General features: G+C 54.3%; 1 protein-coding gene across 2 annotated transcripts in view; it reads right to left on the bottom strand.

The window, feature by feature from the left end:
* INPP5A (inositol polyphosphate-5-phosphatase A) overlaps positions 1 to 18,464 on the bottom strand; it is a 240,056-nt gene that overhangs the window by 127,770 nt on the left and 93,822 nt on the right. For both annotated transcript variants that reach the window (XM_087432894.1, XM_004438857.3), the window contains exons 3-4: positions 11,633 to 11,733; positions 7,958 to 8,045 (exon numbers count right to left, since the gene is read on the bottom strand). In XM_087432894.1, the coding sequence (XP_087289020.1) occupies positions 7,958 to 8,045; positions 11,633 to 11,733 (189 nt within the window). The remainder of the gene's footprint in view (positions 1 to 7,957; positions 8,046 to 11,632; positions 11,734 to 18,464) is intronic.

The raw sequence follows: 18,464 nt of genomic DNA, 5'->3' as shown, positions 1-18,464 counted from the left end.
CACATACAGACACACAAACAGCCCCTTAGAGAAGGGAGAGCAGGGAGGAGTGAGGGAAGGAAGAGCCCCAGGAGGAGGTGAGGGTGGCGCTGTTGAACAGGGAGGTCCAGGCAGGCTCTCCTGGGGGAGCCAGCTCGTGGGCATCTGGGGAAGGAAGGAGTGCACAGGGAGGGCAGGGCTGGTGCAAAGGCCCAGGGATGGAAAGAAGGTGCAGGCACCTGGAGCGGTGTAGGAGGGGGAGAGCAGGAGGGGCTGAGGACGGAGGGTGCGGCAGGGCCGGCAGCCAGCTTCCTCTGAGACAACGGGGCCTGCCGGGTCAGCAGAACACAGCACCATCGCAGTCGGGGAGGAGGACGACTGAATGACAGCAATGCCTCTGCTTCGTTTCGCTTTTCTGTGCTTGCACATGTTCTACAAGGCGCAGGTGTCTGTGGACAGCGAGGATCAGCCAGGCGTGCAGAGCGGGGGCTGCTGCTTCTCCACCTGACACTGCAGCAGCCCCAAGAACACCCGGTCTCGTCCCAGGAGCAGCGGCACCCCACCACGTGATGGCCAGGAGGGACACCGGACAGGCCGCAGGGAGCAGGCCGTTGGACCTTACGGGTCCCTGGGGCAGGGAAGGGTGGCACACTTCCAGGAAGTCTCCTCTTCCTGCTCTCAGTGAGTCCAGCACCATAAACGCTACCCTCTTCTGTGAGGGAACCTAGCGTTTTATTTACCGTGTGATGTGAATAGAACTAGAGCTTTAAAACTTGCTGATGATTAAAACTGGAACATCTTCGTTCTTTTTGGGCAAATACAAAAACATTAGTGGGATGTTAAAACATAAACGTCTGCCAGGATACAGAAGGCATTTAACATTTGATCGTGGAAAACACCAAACATTCGCTTCCCTTGGAGAAAGCGTCAGGGCATCTGCTGGGTGTTGGGCCGGGTGACAGCGGCATCGGCACAGTGCCCACTTGAGACCGAGTCCTTCCTCTGCTGGGTACCAGCCATCTTCTCCAGACCCTGGGCACAGAGAAGTCCAGGTCCTCCCAGGCAGCCCTGGGCAGAGGCCTGGGCCTGGGAAGGCAGGCGCCTCAGGGGATGCAGGCTCACTCCTTGTGGGATCTTTCTTTGCTACCACATGGCTTCCAGTACACCCCTGCCCCGCCTTCACCCCACCTCCCCAACTCTGCCCTGGATGAACCCACCACGTCTTCCCAATCTCCAAATGTGGGGGCCCCAAGGCTCAGGAGCCCCAGACTTGGACTCTCCTGCAGCCCACGCCCGGGGCATCTGGCGAAATCTGTGGTCTTATATAAGTCTAGACACCGATGGCCTCAAATCGTGTCTTGAGCTGGCGTTCTCTCTTGAGTTTGCAATGGTGCATCCACGGCCTCTGGATCCTCCCTGGGAGGGCCAAGGGGCGTCCACGTCTAATCCACACTTGAGTCCTGGCTCCTCTCGCCCCCAGGACCCCTACCCCTCCTGGACTCAGAATAGGTTTCCTGAGCACCCAGTATGTGCTGGTGCAACTCCAGGCTCTGGGCCAGAGCTGCACACACAGAGCTGCTGCTCTCACGGAGTCTGGACTTGGGGAGGGAGACAGCCAGCCATCACAACATCAGGAGTGGCCACTGCCACTAGGAAAGGGCTGGGGGCACTTAGGGGCCCTGGACACAGACTGTGAGCTCCCGGCCGTCCTGCCCAGCTCACATGTAGCTGTGTCAACACCCTGGGCCAGAGTCCTCAGTCCACCCCGTGAGGGACATTCAAACAAGTTTCCATGAACAGGACAGGCCCGGCCTCCCAGGGCCAATATCAATATGCAAGTCTGGCAGTGCCTCTGAAGGCACAGGCTTCCAACACCCAAATGTAGGGGGAAAATGCAGGCAGGCAATGACCCGGCCAGCGGCGAAGGCCCTAGAGAGAGGGACACTGCCCAGGGGATGGCCAGTGGGGGCTGGTCTGTCTTCTCAGGCCCATAGTAGACCAGATGAGCCTCCTGCTTAAGTAAATGGCCACTCAGGATGGCTCTTATGAGCAAATAAAATTTAACATAATCATTTTTTTTAAGTCTAAAAATTGCCCTCTGAGCACCTCAAAATGCTGCTTTGGTGCCATCTCCTGGTGAAGATGTGCATCTGCAGGCCCCTGCCTCTGCCTGCAGCCTCCCCACACCGCAGCCCCCCAGGCCCAAAGCCCGCAGCCCCCCCCGCAGGCCTGCAGCCCCCCCCAGGCCGTCAACCCCCCAAGGGCACACAGCTCCCCCAGTCCTGCAGCCCCCCGCTCCCCACCCCCAGCCTGCAGCTCCTCTGTTGCTGTGTGTGCAGCAACCCCCCAAAGGCACACAGCTCCCCCAGTCCTGCAGCCCCCCGCTCCCCGCCCCCAGCCTGCAGCTCCTCTGTTGCTGTGTGTGCAGCACCCCCACCGTCACGTTCACGCACCAGGTGCAGCTTCAAGGTTCAGCTTCTTTCTGGGAACAGGCCGCTATTCTCTGAGCCCTATTAATGCCTGTGACAGCATTTATGTACAAGATAAATTCATTTCAATTTCCTTTCTCAATTAATGGCCTATTATTTGAACCACACTCAGCTAAAAATATTGCTCCAATACCATTAATCTTGTAAAAATTAAATTTTCCTCCCTCTGACAGCCAGAGGCCAACAGGCTGGGGTGGGAGGGTGGCCACATGGCTGGCCACTGCTGCCCAGCCCTGCCCAGGACCCCACGAGTGCAGGGTCCCCTCTCCCAGGAGGTCCAGAGGCCCCAGCAAGGGCAGTTCCACACACAACACACGGAGGGGGCGGTGGATGAGCACAACAGGGGCAGCGCTCCAGGGGCCCCAGGGTCAAGCAGGATTTTATTGCAAACTATTACCCTCTCAGTCACAAGGCGGGGATGACAAACGCACATCTCTCCCTGAGCCAACTCTGGGACGAGCTCCAGACAAAGAGTCTGGAGCATCACTGACCACTTCCCACCTACCAAACATGGCTGTCCCAGTTATCCAACTGGCCACTGACACAAGCGCATAGGACCGTGGCTGTGGGGGAGGACCGCCAGGCGGACGGACCCTGAAAAGGAAGCCAGGCCACAGGCACCGCCGGACTGACAGAGAGCTACCTGGCACACACCACGCCCTCTGTGGGCAGCGTCTCCTACATTCTGTCCAGCACTGTGGATGCCTGAAGACACAGACTCCGGGCCTTTGCACCTGGGCTTGTCCCTGAGTCCCATACGGTGCGCTGGGCAGCTCCTTCTGCCCCCAAGCCGGGGTCAGTCCTGCCCAGTGAGGTGCCACCTGCGAGCGCTGTCTCAGGCTGGAACCAAGCAGGATGGCCATGTTACCAACTACAGTGCCATTACTGTATTGATGACCAAGAGAGGAAAATGCTGCCAATTCTAACTGTGAGATGCCATGAATGGTAGAGGCACCCTGGTTTCAGATGTTTTAAACTTGAAAATCCATGCAGTGAAGAATGGACTAGATGTAATATTATTGTTAAGTACTTCAACAGACCAACAGGATGGCAAGATGCTCACGGGGTGCGAGCGTGGGCTCCGGCCTCTGTTCACGCGAGCCCTGGAGGTGGAGCTGCCTTCACTGAACACCCCGGGCCACGTCGTCTGTGGTGGTTGCAGGGTGCAGACTCTTCCGTCGCACGGCTGCTCCACAGTGCAAAAATCTCTAACTCTGGGTATTTAAAGTTACTTCCAATTTTTGCTATCAAGTAATTTTGGGTGACCATCCTCATACACAAGTGTTTGCACTGAATATTTCTTCAGTGAAATTGCTACATGTTGGGAATACTTGCTTTTCATTGCAAATTGTGAAATGACATTTTGAGATAAATCTCAAGGGATGAAGCAAGACCAAAGTGGACTCTCTTCACCCTGATGCTCCTCCCGCATTCAACCATTTGTCTTTTCAGCCAACCCAACGTTTGGGCTGGAGGAGAAAAGCAATTACAATGCTAGCATGTAAAGATATGTGACACAAAGCAGACCACGGAGAACTAGAAAAGTGAGCATTTGAGAAAGATATGGAAAACGTCCACAGAGCTGTGTATGTGAGAGAAAGAGACAGAGAGAGGGAGGGAGGGGGAGACACCAGCTCCAGCCATCAGGCCTTCTTTCCATGAGGCTGCAGTTTCTGTTCACAAGTGTCAAGGCCCCTCTAGCGCCCGGGGTGCATGGAGCCCTGCACGTCCCCTCCCGCCCCCATGGCGCTGAGGCGGGAGACGCCCGGCGGCAGTTTGTGCTGGTACTCTTTCCCTCAGCAGAGCGACAGCCTCAGCCCAGGAGAAAGGCCTGAATTCCACCTCGAGGACCCCAGCACCTCGGGCTCCATCCCCGGACACACCCTGTTCTGATCCTCTGATCCACTGGGAAGGTTTGTCAGATTTGTTGACCATTTTAAGGAACTAGTTTGATTTCACTGATTTTCTCTACTATTTCTATTCCACTGATTCTTGCTCTTATTAGTTTCTTCCTTCTACTTGTTTTGGGTTAATTTGCTCTTTATTTTTAAAATTTCTAATGTAAGCACTGAATGCTATAAATTTCCCTCTACACACCACTTTAGGTACATCTCACAAATTCTGAAGATTTTCAGTTTGTTTTTCATGTAATTGGAAATACTTTCTAATTTCATTTGTGACATTCTCTTTGACTCATGGGGTATTTACAAGTTGGTTGTTTATTCCTGAATATTTGGGAATTTTCCAGATATCGTTTTTGTTTACTTCTAATTTAATTCCTTTGTGGTCAGAGAACCTATCTTGTATGATTTCAACCTCTCATACATGTGTGGTTTGCCTTACGGCCCAGACTTCAATGTGTCATGGTGAGTGCTCCACATCAACACACCAAGTCAGAGACTCATCCAGGCCTGGGAACAGCCTGTGGTCCAGCAGCCAGGGTGGAAACACCAGAATACAGGCCTCAGGCAGAGCCCTCGGAAAGGCGGCCCTCGGAGACGGACCTAAACTCCCCACCCGAAGGCTGCTTGGCACCTATCAGGAAAAACTTAAAAGCAAACCTCCCCTGTCTGAAAAAATCTCTGTCGAACGTTCACCTTTATTGTGAAAGATATTCTTGAGGAAACAGAGTGGAAGCCAACTCCTCCCTCCCCAGTCACGTGGCGTTCCCGTCCTCCGGCACAGGCCCTCCATGAGGAGTCCTCTCGCTCCCGTCCCCGCCCTGTCGGTCTGCCTTTTCCTCTGGCTGTGCACGCTGCTCCTCTAGGCGGAGTGTCCCACAGACCTCAGTGAGGTCAAGCTGGCTGGTGGTGACTTCCTGTCCACCCACAGCAGCAGCTAATGAGAGAGGAGCGTCGGAACGCCCAGGCGGTAGACCTAGTTCTCCTTCAGTTCCCTCAGCGCTCACGCACACGTGGGTCCTGACACTGGGTGCACACCGCACTCTTGAGGAACTGACCTCTTTATCCTCACGAAACGCCCCCTTCTCCCTGCCAACACTCCTCGTCCTGAAGTCTACACTGGTACTGACACGGCCACTCCTACTTCCTTTTAACTTATGTTTGCATGATGTATTTTTCTTCATCCCTTTACTTTTAAAATACCTGTGTCTTCTATTTAAAGGAAGCTGTGAAGACCTGAGGACAGTTTCCACAAGAGGAGGTGACCAACGACTGCTGGGACACGGCAGCTTGAACGAGACAGCGGAGACGCAGGCAGAAACCAACCCCTCTGAGGATGATGGTGGCAAGGAGAAACCCGTTATATAACCTGTTTTCAGCAATCTCATCATGATGTGCCATGGGATGTAATGTTTATTCTGCTTGAAGCTTGTTACAGTAATTGGATCTATGAGTTCATACATTTTATCAAATTTTGAAAATTTGGGGCCGGCCCAGTGGTGCAGCAGTTAAGTGCGTGCACTCCGCTTCGGCGGCCCGGGGTTCACAGGTTTGGATCCCGGGCATACACAAACGCACCACTTGTCAAGCCATGCTGTGGCGGTGTCCCATATAAAATAGAGGAAAATGGGCACGGATGCTTGCCTAGGGCCAGTCTTCCTCAGCAAAAAATAAAAAAGGAGGAGGATTAGCGTCAGATGTTAGCTCAGGGCTGGTCTTCCTCACACAAAAAAAAAACAAAACAGAAATTTTGAAAATTTTCAGCCATTACTTCTTCAAGTATTCGTCCATTTCCTCCTCCCTCTCCTGGGACTCCGCTGCCACTTGGTCAGACCACTAGATCTTATACCACAGGGCAGTGACGTTCTAATAACGTTTGTTTCTCTATGTGTTTTATTTTGAATAGTTTCTATTGCCATGTCCTCGAGTTCAATTAACTTTTCTTTTCTTCTATAGTGTCTAACCTGATGTTAACCCCAACTAGTGTATTTTTAGTTCCAGATACTCTATTTTTTCATCTGAATAAGTCTTGCTTGGGAAAAGCAGGAAGATGGGTCATAGCAGAGGGAAGTGTGCAAGTCAAGGGAAGAAGTGTTTTCATCCAAAGGAGGAGCTGAGAGGAGGCAGCCAGCAAGGAGAAGGTAGACAGGCAGAGGAGAGAGGGAGGGGGCTGTGTCCAACCTCAGGGGACGAGGGCCAACACCAGTGCAGCAGGGGGGTAGAGGACCAAGCACAGCAGGCCAGCGGTGAGGCCACCTGTGAATGGAGGGGGGTGGGCATGGAGGAGGGTCTGGAGGAGCTGCCAAGGAGAGCAGCAGAGGAAAGACACCAGGACGCAGGATCCTGCAGACATAGCTAAGGGTGGAGACATGAACCTGTAGTCAAGTGACTCTCTCAGTGACGGGAGGACATGACTTAACTGGCATCAGATGCCCCCAATTTAAAGACTGAAAACTGGCAAGTGCCTCGCTAACCCGCAGGACAATCTCCATGACGCAGCCCCGGGGAGGGGGCATCTCTGCTCCTGTTGCATAGCACACTCTTCCCTGGCCCCAGCCCAGCCTCGGCACATGAGAGCCCACCGCTCCAAGCAGCTGGCAGACGGTGGCTGAATGCCTGCTGCACACCAGGCTCCCGGGGCTGGGGGACGAGCTGAGGAGCAGGACCCACACTGCTGCTGCCTGCAGCAACGACACGCATCGTGGAGAAGACTGTCAAACAGGCACATGCAGCAATGGGATAGCGGGAGGGAAAGGACGCCAGGGGACAGAAAGCAGAGGAAACCAAGCTAACACAGCTGCTTCAGGGCCTCCTAAGACACGGTGCTTGGGACATTATCCTGTGAACCCACAACCAGCTACTCAAAACCCGTCCAACATCTGCTTCTCCAAGAAGCCTCTGAGTCCCCTCCTGTACCCCGTGTCCATCCTGTGGCTGTCACGCCTCACTGGGACTGCCTTCCCAGGTGTCCAGTGTCCCTGCCAGACCAAGGACTCTTGAGGAGGAGGAACAGGTCTCTCCCAGCTCCATGGAGGGCTCTGTCCTGCTCCCCTGTAGCCAGCCGTTCTGGAGGCCACCTGACCCCTCTGGAGGGAGAGCCAGCCTCTCTGGAGGTCTGTCCAGGACTCCCAGGACTGACTGAGCACAGAAGCAAGCCTGGTGGCACAGGCTCCTCTGCAGAGCAGATCCAGGGCCGGGTTTAAGCCCTCGTCTCTGTACACCCTAGAGCCCCTGACTCTCCCACTTCTCTTCCCACACACCGTGGCCCTGGGCCTCCTTGGCTGTGTACCTCCCAACGTGCACGCAGGCCTCATCTATGCCAACTGACAAGGAGCCAATCAAGGTGCCTTGCCAGGAGCAGCTGAGGCCCCTCATCTGCACTGTGCCCACCTCTCTGCTAGGCCAGCCATGGACTCGGACCACCCAACCGGCTGCAGAAGTGCAGTGAGATTTTAATTCAGGCACAATGGCATTATGCTGTGATAGAGAGCAGTCTACCCAATTCTCCTTACTTAATTAGGAGAAGGATGGCTTCAGCACACACCCCATTTGTGTCATGCTTATTCTATGGAATGAAAGAACACTTACTGTAAAATGCTCCTGGGATTTGTAGTTTTCATCCAGGTAGACTCGAGCCCTATTGTAGTCTTTCATTGCATCACTTGATAGTAGTTCTCTGGAAGGAAAAAAGTGAGTTCTTTAACGCAAAAGTCACACAGACTCCTCACCATTTTACAGGCGTGTTTAGGAGGCACAGGATGTTGGCTAGGACACCATGTTTTACATCACCCTGAAAACACCACCCACCACACTGGAAGGAAGAGAGGGAGGGAGAGAAGGAAGGAGGGAAGAAAGGAAGGAGCCTGAAGGATCAACCTGACCCTCAAGCATCTTAACTGCCTGCAAGAACAAACCCGAACATGGTTTAAAGGAAGAAAACAAGGTGCAGACACCAAACAACACATCATTCATAATGTCTGGCATCACATCAAAAATTATTTGCCATGAAAAGAAGCAACAAAACATGACTCACATCTACAAAAAAAGCTGTCAATGAAACAGACCTAGAAAGGACAGAAATGATGGAATCTGCTGAAAAGAACCTGGAAACAGCTGTTATAAATATGATCAAAGATTTAAAGGAAAACATAAACATAATGAGGAAAGACAGAAGATATAAAAACCATAAATGAAACTTCTGGAGCTGAAAATACAATATCAGAAACAAATTCACTGGATGGACCTAACAGTAGACTAAAACCTAAAAAAGAAAAGATCACTGACTAAAAGATACAGCAACAGAAACTATACAAACTGGAGAAAAGAGGAAAAATGAACTGAAAAGAATTAAAAGAGCTTAGGGACCTGTGCAATATCATCAAACAATCTAACGTCAGGAAATCGAGTCTGAGAATAAAAGAGAAGGGAAGGAGAAGAAAAACAATATTTAAAGAAATAGTGGACAAACTTTTTGCAAATCTGATTAAAATTATAAACCTACAGATTATAAAAGCTCAAAGAACCCCAAGTAAAATAAACACAAAGAGAATCAAACTAAAGCACAACATAATCAAGTTGCTGCAAACCAGCTAGAATGACAAAATCTAGCAGTCAGGGGAAAAAAGACACATTATATACAGAAAATTAAGATCACAACAATGGCTAAATTCTCATTAGAAACAATGCAATACAGAAGACAATGGAACAATGTCCTTAAAGTACTAAAAGAACAAAAATTGACAAGCTAGAATTCTATTTACAACAAAAATATCTTTCAAAAGTGCAAACAAAGACTTTTTTCAGACAAACAAAAGCTAAGAGAATCCATCAGCTGCGGCTTGTGTGAGGCTAAATGTTAAAGAAAGCCCTCTGGCTGAAGGAAAATGACACCAGATAGAAACCTGAGTCAACACAAAGAATGAAGAGCATAAAAGTGATAGATGAACTGGTAAAAAATAAATGACATTTTCTCTCACTTTTTAATCCTTTTAAAATATAACAGACGCTTTAAAGCAAAAAGAACAACGTGTGTTGTGTACAGCAGAGGTAGGAGGAAAATCTAACATGGGCACGAGGACGGCGGGGCACGGAAAGAGCGTGGCGTGAGCCCGTACGTGGACACAAAGCCGTGTGGTTCTGCTGGACGCATGGAGCACGCCTCCTTCCACGCACCTGCTGTTCGCCTGCAACTTCCCTCCTCTGTGAAACGCCCAGCTTTTCCAGCGGGTGTTTTCTTCTTACTGACTTACTGGAGTTCTTTATATACTTGAAGACTGATTTTTGTCGGTAAAGTGTGTTGCAGATACTTTTCCCCAAGTGTGGCTAAATTTTGACTTTGTTTATTGTCTTTTCATACACAGAGCTTTTAATTTTAACATGGTCAAATTATTGATCTTTTCTTTTGTAGGCCACACTTTCTGCACCTTTCTAAAGAAATCTCTTCCTATCCCAAAGCTATAAAGATGTTCTCCTACATTTTCATCTCAGCACTGTAATTATGCCTTTTACATTTACTCAGTAACACAACTGGGACTCACTCCCGTGTGGTGACAACTACAGTGTGAAGTGGGGACCTGGTGTCATTTCTTTCCACACAGGACCAGTCACCCTGCTCCCCTGGCCCAGTCGCCACCTGCCACACCCCAGGGTGACGCAGTGGTGGGCTTGACTGTGGCTCACCTAGGCATCTGTCCCCACCATCAGTGTCCACTGCTTCAGAGGAAGCTGGCAGCGCAGCACGTGAGAACGCCCACCTGGTTCTTTTCAGAATTATTTTAGCTATTCTCAACTCTTGGCTCTTCCATATTAATTTTAGTACTAGTTTGTTAAGTATTAAGAAAACATTTGGATTGGAATTGTCTTAAAATTATAGATTATTTTGTAAAAATTAATTTTTTAAAAAAATTTGCCCTTTCACAAACTACCCCACAATTGTGAAAACGTGGATGGATTGCTTGTGTCAACTGACAACACTGGGGACCTCAACAGGAGGACTGAGGCTGGGTGACAGCAGCAGGACTCATCCTCAGGCTGGGCGCCAGGCTGAGAGGGCGTGGACTGAGTCCACGGATCCGGACACCCACAGGTGGCCCCACGCCTGCCCTGGCTCCCGCCCCGCATAGCAGCCTTTGATGGCTGCCTCAGAAGTCAGGAAGCATCACTTTTCCATACTCTGCTGGTAGAAGCAGCCAGTGCCCAGTCCGGGGCTGGGTGACACAGAGGGCGGGCGCAGGGGGCCTGAAGCAGAGCGGACGTCCCTGGGCACTTGGACCAGAGGCAGAACAAAAGAAGAAAGGAGGCTCCAGTAGCTGCCGCCACCAATAGCAAGATGGGGACCCCGCTTTTCAGCACGGGAACTCCTGCAGAGACCAGGTGCCCCTTCTTCCTGAGCAGCACTAGGCAGCCTGTCCTCTGAGGAGCCGCGGGGCGTGCATGTGGCAGCTGGCACAATACCTGTGGCTCTTGCCTCCCAAACGACAGAGAGTTCGCCTCCCACAGACAACCGGAGCTCTGGCCCCACTTCACTGTGACAAATGCAGTATGAGCTGACGGACAGAACACAGTCCTGCCTGTCCATCCGTCCACGCGTGCCCAGCAGCAGCAGGCTGGCAGCCATCAGACCACATGAGCTGTGACCTCTGGCACACAGACAGGACTCTCCACCTGGAACCCAGGGCTGAAGTTTCCAAGCCCAAGGCACCCCTGTCACCCCAGGAGGTGCACTGTCACCTTGTGCCCCCCTTCCCCAGGAGGGATGCTGTCACCCTGCACCCCCGCAGGAGGCGTGCTGTCACCCTGCACCCCCCCTTCAGGAGGCATGCTGTCACCCTGTGTCCCACTTCTCCAGGAGGCACGCTGTCACCCTGCACCCCCCCTTCAGGAGGCATGCTGTCACCCTGTGTCCCACTTCTCCAGGAGGCACGCTGTCACCCTGCATCCCCCCTTCAGGAGGCATGCTGTCACCCTGTGTCCCACTTCTCCAGGAGGCACGCTGTCACCCTGCATCCCCCCTTCAGGAAGCATGCTGTCACCCTGCACCCCTGAAGGAGGCACGCTGTCACCCTGCACCCTCGCAGGAGGCATGCTACCACACACTTGGGCCACATTTTCTCTTTGGAAAACTGTGGCTCACCCAAGGTGCCTCACAGAACACTAACTGGTGAGGTTGTGGCCCAAATTTCCATAGAAAGCTCTGTGCACCCCCCCCATCCCCTGGCCTGGGGAGGATGCAGAAGGGCACAGCACGCGTCCCCCCAGACTTACTTGACAAACTTGTCCACGTGGGACATGGAGGCTTCATAGTTCTTCCCTCCAAACTCCTGGCAGTGCAGGGCCATGAAGTGCGGCTTGTGCGTGTGGACGATCTAGGGAAGGAAGCACAGGAAGGGCCGTCAGGGCTTCCCCAGGGCCGCTCAGGGGCACCGCCACCCCTGCGAGGAAGGGGCTGGTGGGACAACCCATGTCCGCAACGGCGGTTTTTTAACAAATCCTAGGAATCACACCACCTTTCCCCACTTCTGATCATCACAGTCTCCAATGTCTCCCACTTTCCCTTTACTGTAAGTTCCTTAGAATTCAGAATTTCTTAGAACTTTCTTCAGTTACTGAGAGGCATTTTTTCCCATTATACCAGTCCGAGCCTCACAAGCAACGACAGCCGCCACTGACACCAGGTACGTCCTCCACAGAGGGTACGAGCCCAGGCGTGCACCTGTGCGTGTGAGTGTAGCACACGTGCGTGTGTGAGTACATGTGCAAGCACACGTGCATGTGTGTTGTGGCACGTGTGTGCCTGCATGCCACCTCTAACCCTCCCAGGAGTGAGCAGAGCCGCCTGCTGTGCGCTCACTGGGAACCAGGCTGTCTCACGCACGGCTCGCACACCACCTCCCGACAACCCTGCAAGGCAGGTGCACGCAGCCCGTGTCACTGCAGGGGAGGACCTCGCCCAGGCCACATGGGCACCCGGTGGCAAAGCCAATACAGCCCACCTCCTCTCAGCACTGCGGGCGACAGCCAAGAGGTCAAGGCCCTACAGCAGCGACCCTGTGGTCACCAGTGTTCTCCTACACCCAGGCTTCTGTCCAAACTGACCCCACTGCCGCGCCACAAACCCGCCAACACTTTTATTCCTAGACAATGGCGAGTCAATCTCGGTGAAGATGCGGCCTGCTGAGCTTCCCGGCACCCCCCAGTAACTCAGGGAGGACTTGTCTTCAGAGGGCCACCCAGGTGCCCTCCAGCCACCCCACACCCCCCAGCACAGGAGTCCTGAAAACACCCCATCAAGGCACGGACCCACGTCTCTGCAGGGAGCCATGCTGGGCATCTCGGGTGACCCTCCCTGGCCCCACCCTCCTGGTGGGCAGTGCATCACTGACAGGGCCCACTGTTGGGGCAACAAGACAACCGTCACCACGACAGCCATGGAGGGGCTCGGCCCGACCCGGCGGTATGGCTGGGGGAAGGGCAGTGAGCGGGGAGGGCCAGTAAGTGGGGTTGCTGGCACCAGAAGAACGAGGGTGCAATGGCAGCGGAGGCGTGCCATGGGGCTGGGACTCGTGGAGGCTGAGAGGTTGCTTGTCCCCATGTCCCCGGCCCGCCTGCCGCAGAAACTACTTTCCGTGCCACCCGCTGCACTCTTCCTGGCTCTGAGCTTCTCCTCCTCTCCTTGGCACCTCCTGACACAGAGCAACACTGGCTGGCTCTCAAGAATTTACCAAAACCTGCAAAATTACTATCCCCTCCCCAAACACACCATCCCAGAGGCAGGCCCCTGCACAAGGCGACCCCACCTAACCCCTGATGTGAGCACCTAGAACAAGCCTCATCCTCGGTTTCCTGCTGGTGCCAGCGCCCGGCAGTCAGCGTGCCATTGACAAACATGGACGGCACGTAACCAGCCCCGGAGAGACGGCCGCTCTGGAGACGACAACTGTGCAGTCCCTGACGGAAAGCAGCTGCATCCAGGATTCAGCCAGGCCGAGCCCACAGGCGGAGCCAGAGAGCAGGCTGCGGGGGATGGAGGACAGGGCGCCCGGCCCTGCGTGCGGCGCTTCCGCATGGGAAGAGCACCAGGCGCGTCTCAGACAGGGTGAACGACCTGCAGTGCAGCCAGGAAGCGCCCCACGCAGCAGCTGCCCCTCTCGATGGGCATGTTCAGCATCGGGGAGTGATCAGACCCCTCCTTTCCCAGCTGTGACATAAAAACACAATCTGCAGCATGGGGTGTGTTCTCTAAAGAGTGGAAAAATTCTGACCAGAATGCTGATTTCAGTGGCATGAGAAAAGCATCCATATTTGATGCCAGCTAGTTAAGTAAACCACCCCTGGCTTGCTGTTTATTCTCCTTTTAAAAATGGGTTTATCACGAGTTCACTAAGGCGATTTTCATTTCCCATTGAACAGAGCATTGAATGTCTCCTGTTCCTGAACACCTGCCCTCAGGGCGCAGGCTCGTGGGGACAAGGCACCTAGAGCGAGGCCTGGGCTGGGGGAGAGGCCCAGCGCCGCAACACTGGCCACAGAGCAAGCCCTGACTACAAGGAGTGGTAAGCAGGTGGCACGCTGCATGTGCAGGGGCAGAGTGGAGCCCTACCCCAGTGAAGGCACTAGGACCTTCAGCCAGGCCACCTGGATACCACCCCACCCCATGGCCCCTTTGGCAGGTGTCCTCACATACAACATTTCATGGTTTCTCTATAAGACAGTGCACCCCTCGCTGAGATGGAATGATAACAATACAAGTTCCAGGAATCACATGGGCACCTGTATCAACCAGGTCGACGATGGGACAGTTTCCTTGCCTGCAGCACAGTTTACAAGTTGTACAAAGGACCCGAGTCAGGAGACGCACTGGGCCAGCCTGGGTCAGGTCACCAGACAGGCTTGCCCTCAGGGCCAAGGACAAGGGCACACAACAATGTCGGCCACCCGGGGGCAGCAACCGAGGAGCCGGGTGCCGCAGGTGGCCATACTGGGTGGATGGATGGCCTCATCACCCGGAAGAGCCGCCAAAGGCTCCGTGATGTGCGCAAGCTCTTCCTTTATCTCCCTCTGCAGTGTCTTGAGTAACATACACACACGATTTTATGCTTTTGATGGTAAAAACCAGAACTTCACCAAAGGGGCGCAGAATTCCCCGGAAGACCGTCTTCCTTGGAAGGCTGGTAGCTGTTCACACAAGAATGACCGTCCAGCACATGCAGATTATTACAAGGATCATTATGTATTTCATGACATTAGTAAACACTTCATCTTCCCTATCCAGATCCTATAATCTGCAGCACATTCTTCACCCAACTCTACTAAAGGGGTAGGGAAATAAAAAGGAGGCCCTGAAGACACGCATGGGACCCTGGGATTTGTGGGCTAAGACCAAGAGGTCCGTGTCAATGAAACAGCACCTACATCTCATGTAGGTACCTTTTCTATTAAAAAAAGAAGAAACCAGAACGCTACTAGTCACTGAAATCATAAGTAAGAACCATAATCCAAAGTCCCCACGGAAAGCCAAACGGAAGCCAGCTGAATGGCTCTGTGTTATAAAGGGTGGCTACGGGACGCTCATGTGATTCCCAAACAAGTGTGTGGAGCCCCGCCACCCCGCCAGCAGGACCAGCACATTCTCTTTAAGTCACAGAAATACGTGACCAGTCTTCGCAGGTCTTCAAATGTGTCTGCCTTAATCTAAATCCTAAGTAACGTTCTCCCTCTTAAAATGACATTTGGCTGTTGTTTGAACAGAAATAGCCTTTTATGGCACAGAATACAATATTTAAGTCACATTGAACTCAAACGTTTGACTCTAATCCCGCAGATCTCCAAAAAAAGGGAGGGATCCAAAAATAGCAGCTCCACAAGGAGTCAGCTGACACCTCAAGTGTGGATTCCAGAGAAAGCAACCACGCAGAGCAAGAAGGACACCAGGCTCCGGGCAAGCCTGGGCACCTGGCAGACGGGCTTCCTCCTGGGAACACCATCGCAGTGGTGATACTTCAAAATCAGGTGGGAGAGACCTGCCCGAGCTGCAGGATTGAGGCATACCCACGGCCTGAGCAGCCTCCCGACATGTCTGAGCCCCGTCCACAAGTGAAAGACGACGTCTGCATCCCCGATGGCAGGAGGGACCCTGATGGGAGGAAGGGCCAGGCGGTCATCTACCGCTGCAGTGGGTGCTCCATAAGCCACCCTCTGGTCTGGCCCTGTCGGGACCCCGCACAGCACTTGCCGTGGGCGAGGAGGAGCGAAAGGCACTCTCCACCTCACCACTCCAACAGCCCATCTTGGCCTGTGCCACAGCCGAGCAGGTGGACGCCGGGCCAGGCGGATGGGCTGGGGCCAGGGCGCAGCCGGAGAGGCAGAGCCCGGGCATGGATCACGCACTGGGCGGCAGGGCCAGCGCCACACCAGGCGGCGTTGAGCGGCCTTGCCTGAGCTCACAGCGGCACCGAATGGGATGCGGGGTGGGCACTGACCTGGGCTTCCTCGGCACTCGTCAGGCTGACAGCCCACTCCTTTGGCCTGAGGCCGCCCTGCGCAGCATGCCTCTCCCTCACGGCATGGTTGGACGTTCTTCCCAAAGGACCAGCCTGCACACTTGGGCTTTGCTTAAAACAACAAAAAAATTCTCACCCACAGAGCACTAGGGCTGAGCGTGAGCATCCATGAGCTCTCCCGGCCTGACAGTCTCACCTTCGTGGACCTGCCCTCATCTCCCAGTGCTGTGGTTCCCCAGGATGTTGCCCCCTCCCAGGCCAGATCAGATGGCCCCCGACGGCATCTTCACTCCTGCCCTCAGGATGCAGCTCAGTTTCCCTCCCACCATGATGTCCTGCGTGCGACCAAGGGCTCTGCGTCTCTGGGCCTCAGTCTCCCCCTCTGTACAATGGGCTGACTACAGCACAGTCTGTGGAGCTGCAGGGAGGAGCACACAGATGCGTGTGTGGGATCCTTTGCCCAGGCCCAGGGACTCGGGCTCGGCACACACCCACCACTACTTTGTCATTGCCAGCAAAGGTGAATTTACCACTGGCTTCAACCCCCGGGTTTTTCTGCCGTATTTGCTCATTCCAAATGGAATTCCTGGCTTGATTTTCCACCCTAAGACTGTTCACCGAAATTTGTCTCCACTGACTAGCACCGCTTCTTCCCTGGCATTCTAACCACCGATTTTCTCCTTGGATCAGGATCCCGTTTTCAGGGAGCCAGCTTTGGCTCCCCTAGCAGTGTGAGCCCAGCGGGCACACTCTGCAAAGCACGCCTGCATCCCGCAGCCAGGAGTGCGCACCCCTGGGAGCCAGCCGTGCACCCCCTGCCTGGGCTGTCAGACAGGGAGTTCTGGGGCCACCCTCCACGGGGGCGCTGGAGCATCCAGAGCAGCAGCGGCTGCTCGAGACACGCTGGCCAACAGCCGGCAACAGAAACCCAACCACCAGCCAAGGGCACGAGGAGGAGCTCCTCTTCTCACAACAAGCAAGTCCAGGCGCCGGCAGCCAGAGACAGCGAGTCTGCTCACGGATGGCATCCACGAACTGGCTGCTTCCGTGCTCTGCTCGGCCACCTCTAGCACAGGCTTTCATCCTCATGACCACAACGTGGCTGCAAACCCCCTCCCGGCCTCATGCCTGCGTTCCAGGCAGGAAGAAGCAGGAAGCGTGGCAGGTTAAAGGCAAAGGGAAAAGCCTTCTCTTCTAGCACTTTGCTTATTTTAGACAGGACAGTCCTCCACAGGGATTTCTGCCAACATACTGTGTCACAGGACACGCCCTGCAGCCACAAGTGCGTGGCGCTGGCTGACACGCTGCACCAATGGCCAGCCTCTGCAGCAGCAGGGAGCAGCATCAGCCACGTGCACCCGCTCACCAGCACAGGGGCACCACTGCCCCTCCGTCCGCAGTGGCCCCATCCTGCCAAGTCACCCTTCCTCCCAGCTTCCCAAGTCCAGTCTGAAGGACACACTGTGGGGTCGCCCCATTTGTGACAGTCTCTGGCACAACGGTCTCTGAAGACCACCAGGCAGCAAAGCCCTAGGCACAGACTAAGGACTCATTGACAGATGAAACCTGCCTCCCCCCCTCTTTCTTTAAACATGCAAGGCGCACCTCTCCTCCACACTGAGCCGCCTCTCCAGAAGGCCCTGCCCTACTCAGGTCGGGGGTGACGGTCTTAAAATGTGCCCACAAATCCTGCCACTCCACTCCCCCGTGTGGGCTGGATGTAGCAACTGACACAGTGAGGCGGAGGTGAGGGCTTGTGACCGGCTGTGGACAGTCAATGCGGCCCTCCCTGCTCCCTTCCCGGCCCCCTCAGGCTCCTTGAAGAGCCCAGGCCTCCCGCCCAAAGACTGTGTGAGCTGCCAGCGGATGAGCAACCACCCTGGGCGGCAGATCCTCAGCTAGCTCCAGGCCTTCAGGGGACAGCTCTGGCCAGCAGGCTGACCTCAGCATCAGAGAGGCCCTGGGCCGGAACCACCTAAGGGAGCCAGGCCCAAGGCCTCACCCCCAGAAACCGTCAGTCCGTCTGTCACACAGTGTCGCATACTCTCAAGAGGCCTGTAGGACCCTTCTGATCGTCCTTCTGTTCAAGCTGAGCCCTTCCCTCCCTCCTTCTGCTGCCTGACCAGGCGTCCAGCCGCTCCTGGCTCTTGGCAGAGCATGGCCACTTGACCTTCGCTCCGCAGCTGACTCCTCTCTCCAGGACTGGCCCAGCCACCCTGCCGAGGCCCACCCAGCAGCACGTTCCCAGCCGGCCGGCTCTCTGGGGGTGACCCAATAACCTGCGTCTCCTGTGTACCTCGCTGTGGCTACAGCCCTTCATGTCTCCTGGAGGCAGGGAGCCTCAAAGCCCCCCCTCAGTCACCATTTATTAGGAAATTGATAGTTCTTATAAAACAGGGCCCGAAAGATAACACATCTCCTGGCGTGAGTGTTAAGGGCATTGGTCCTGTGCCCCTACATCCTCATCATTGGAGTGGCTGCAGCCCCAAACTCACGAGGGCAGCCAGGGAATCAGTGCCACGAGGTCCAAGCAAAAGGCCTGGCTTTTACTACCTGGCAAGCGCCTCCTGCCTCTGTCACAGCGCCTGCACTCACCA

The sequence above is a fragment of the Ceratotherium simum genome, chromosome 6 (genome assembly GCF_057802395.1).
Source record: "Ceratotherium simum simum isolate JZ-2026a chromosome 6, ASM5780239v1, whole genome shotgun sequence".
NCBI lineage: Eukaryota > Metazoa > Chordata > Mammalia > Perissodactyla > Rhinocerotidae > Ceratotherium > Ceratotherium simum.
This window is presented reverse-complemented; position numbering and strand designations above follow the sequence as displayed.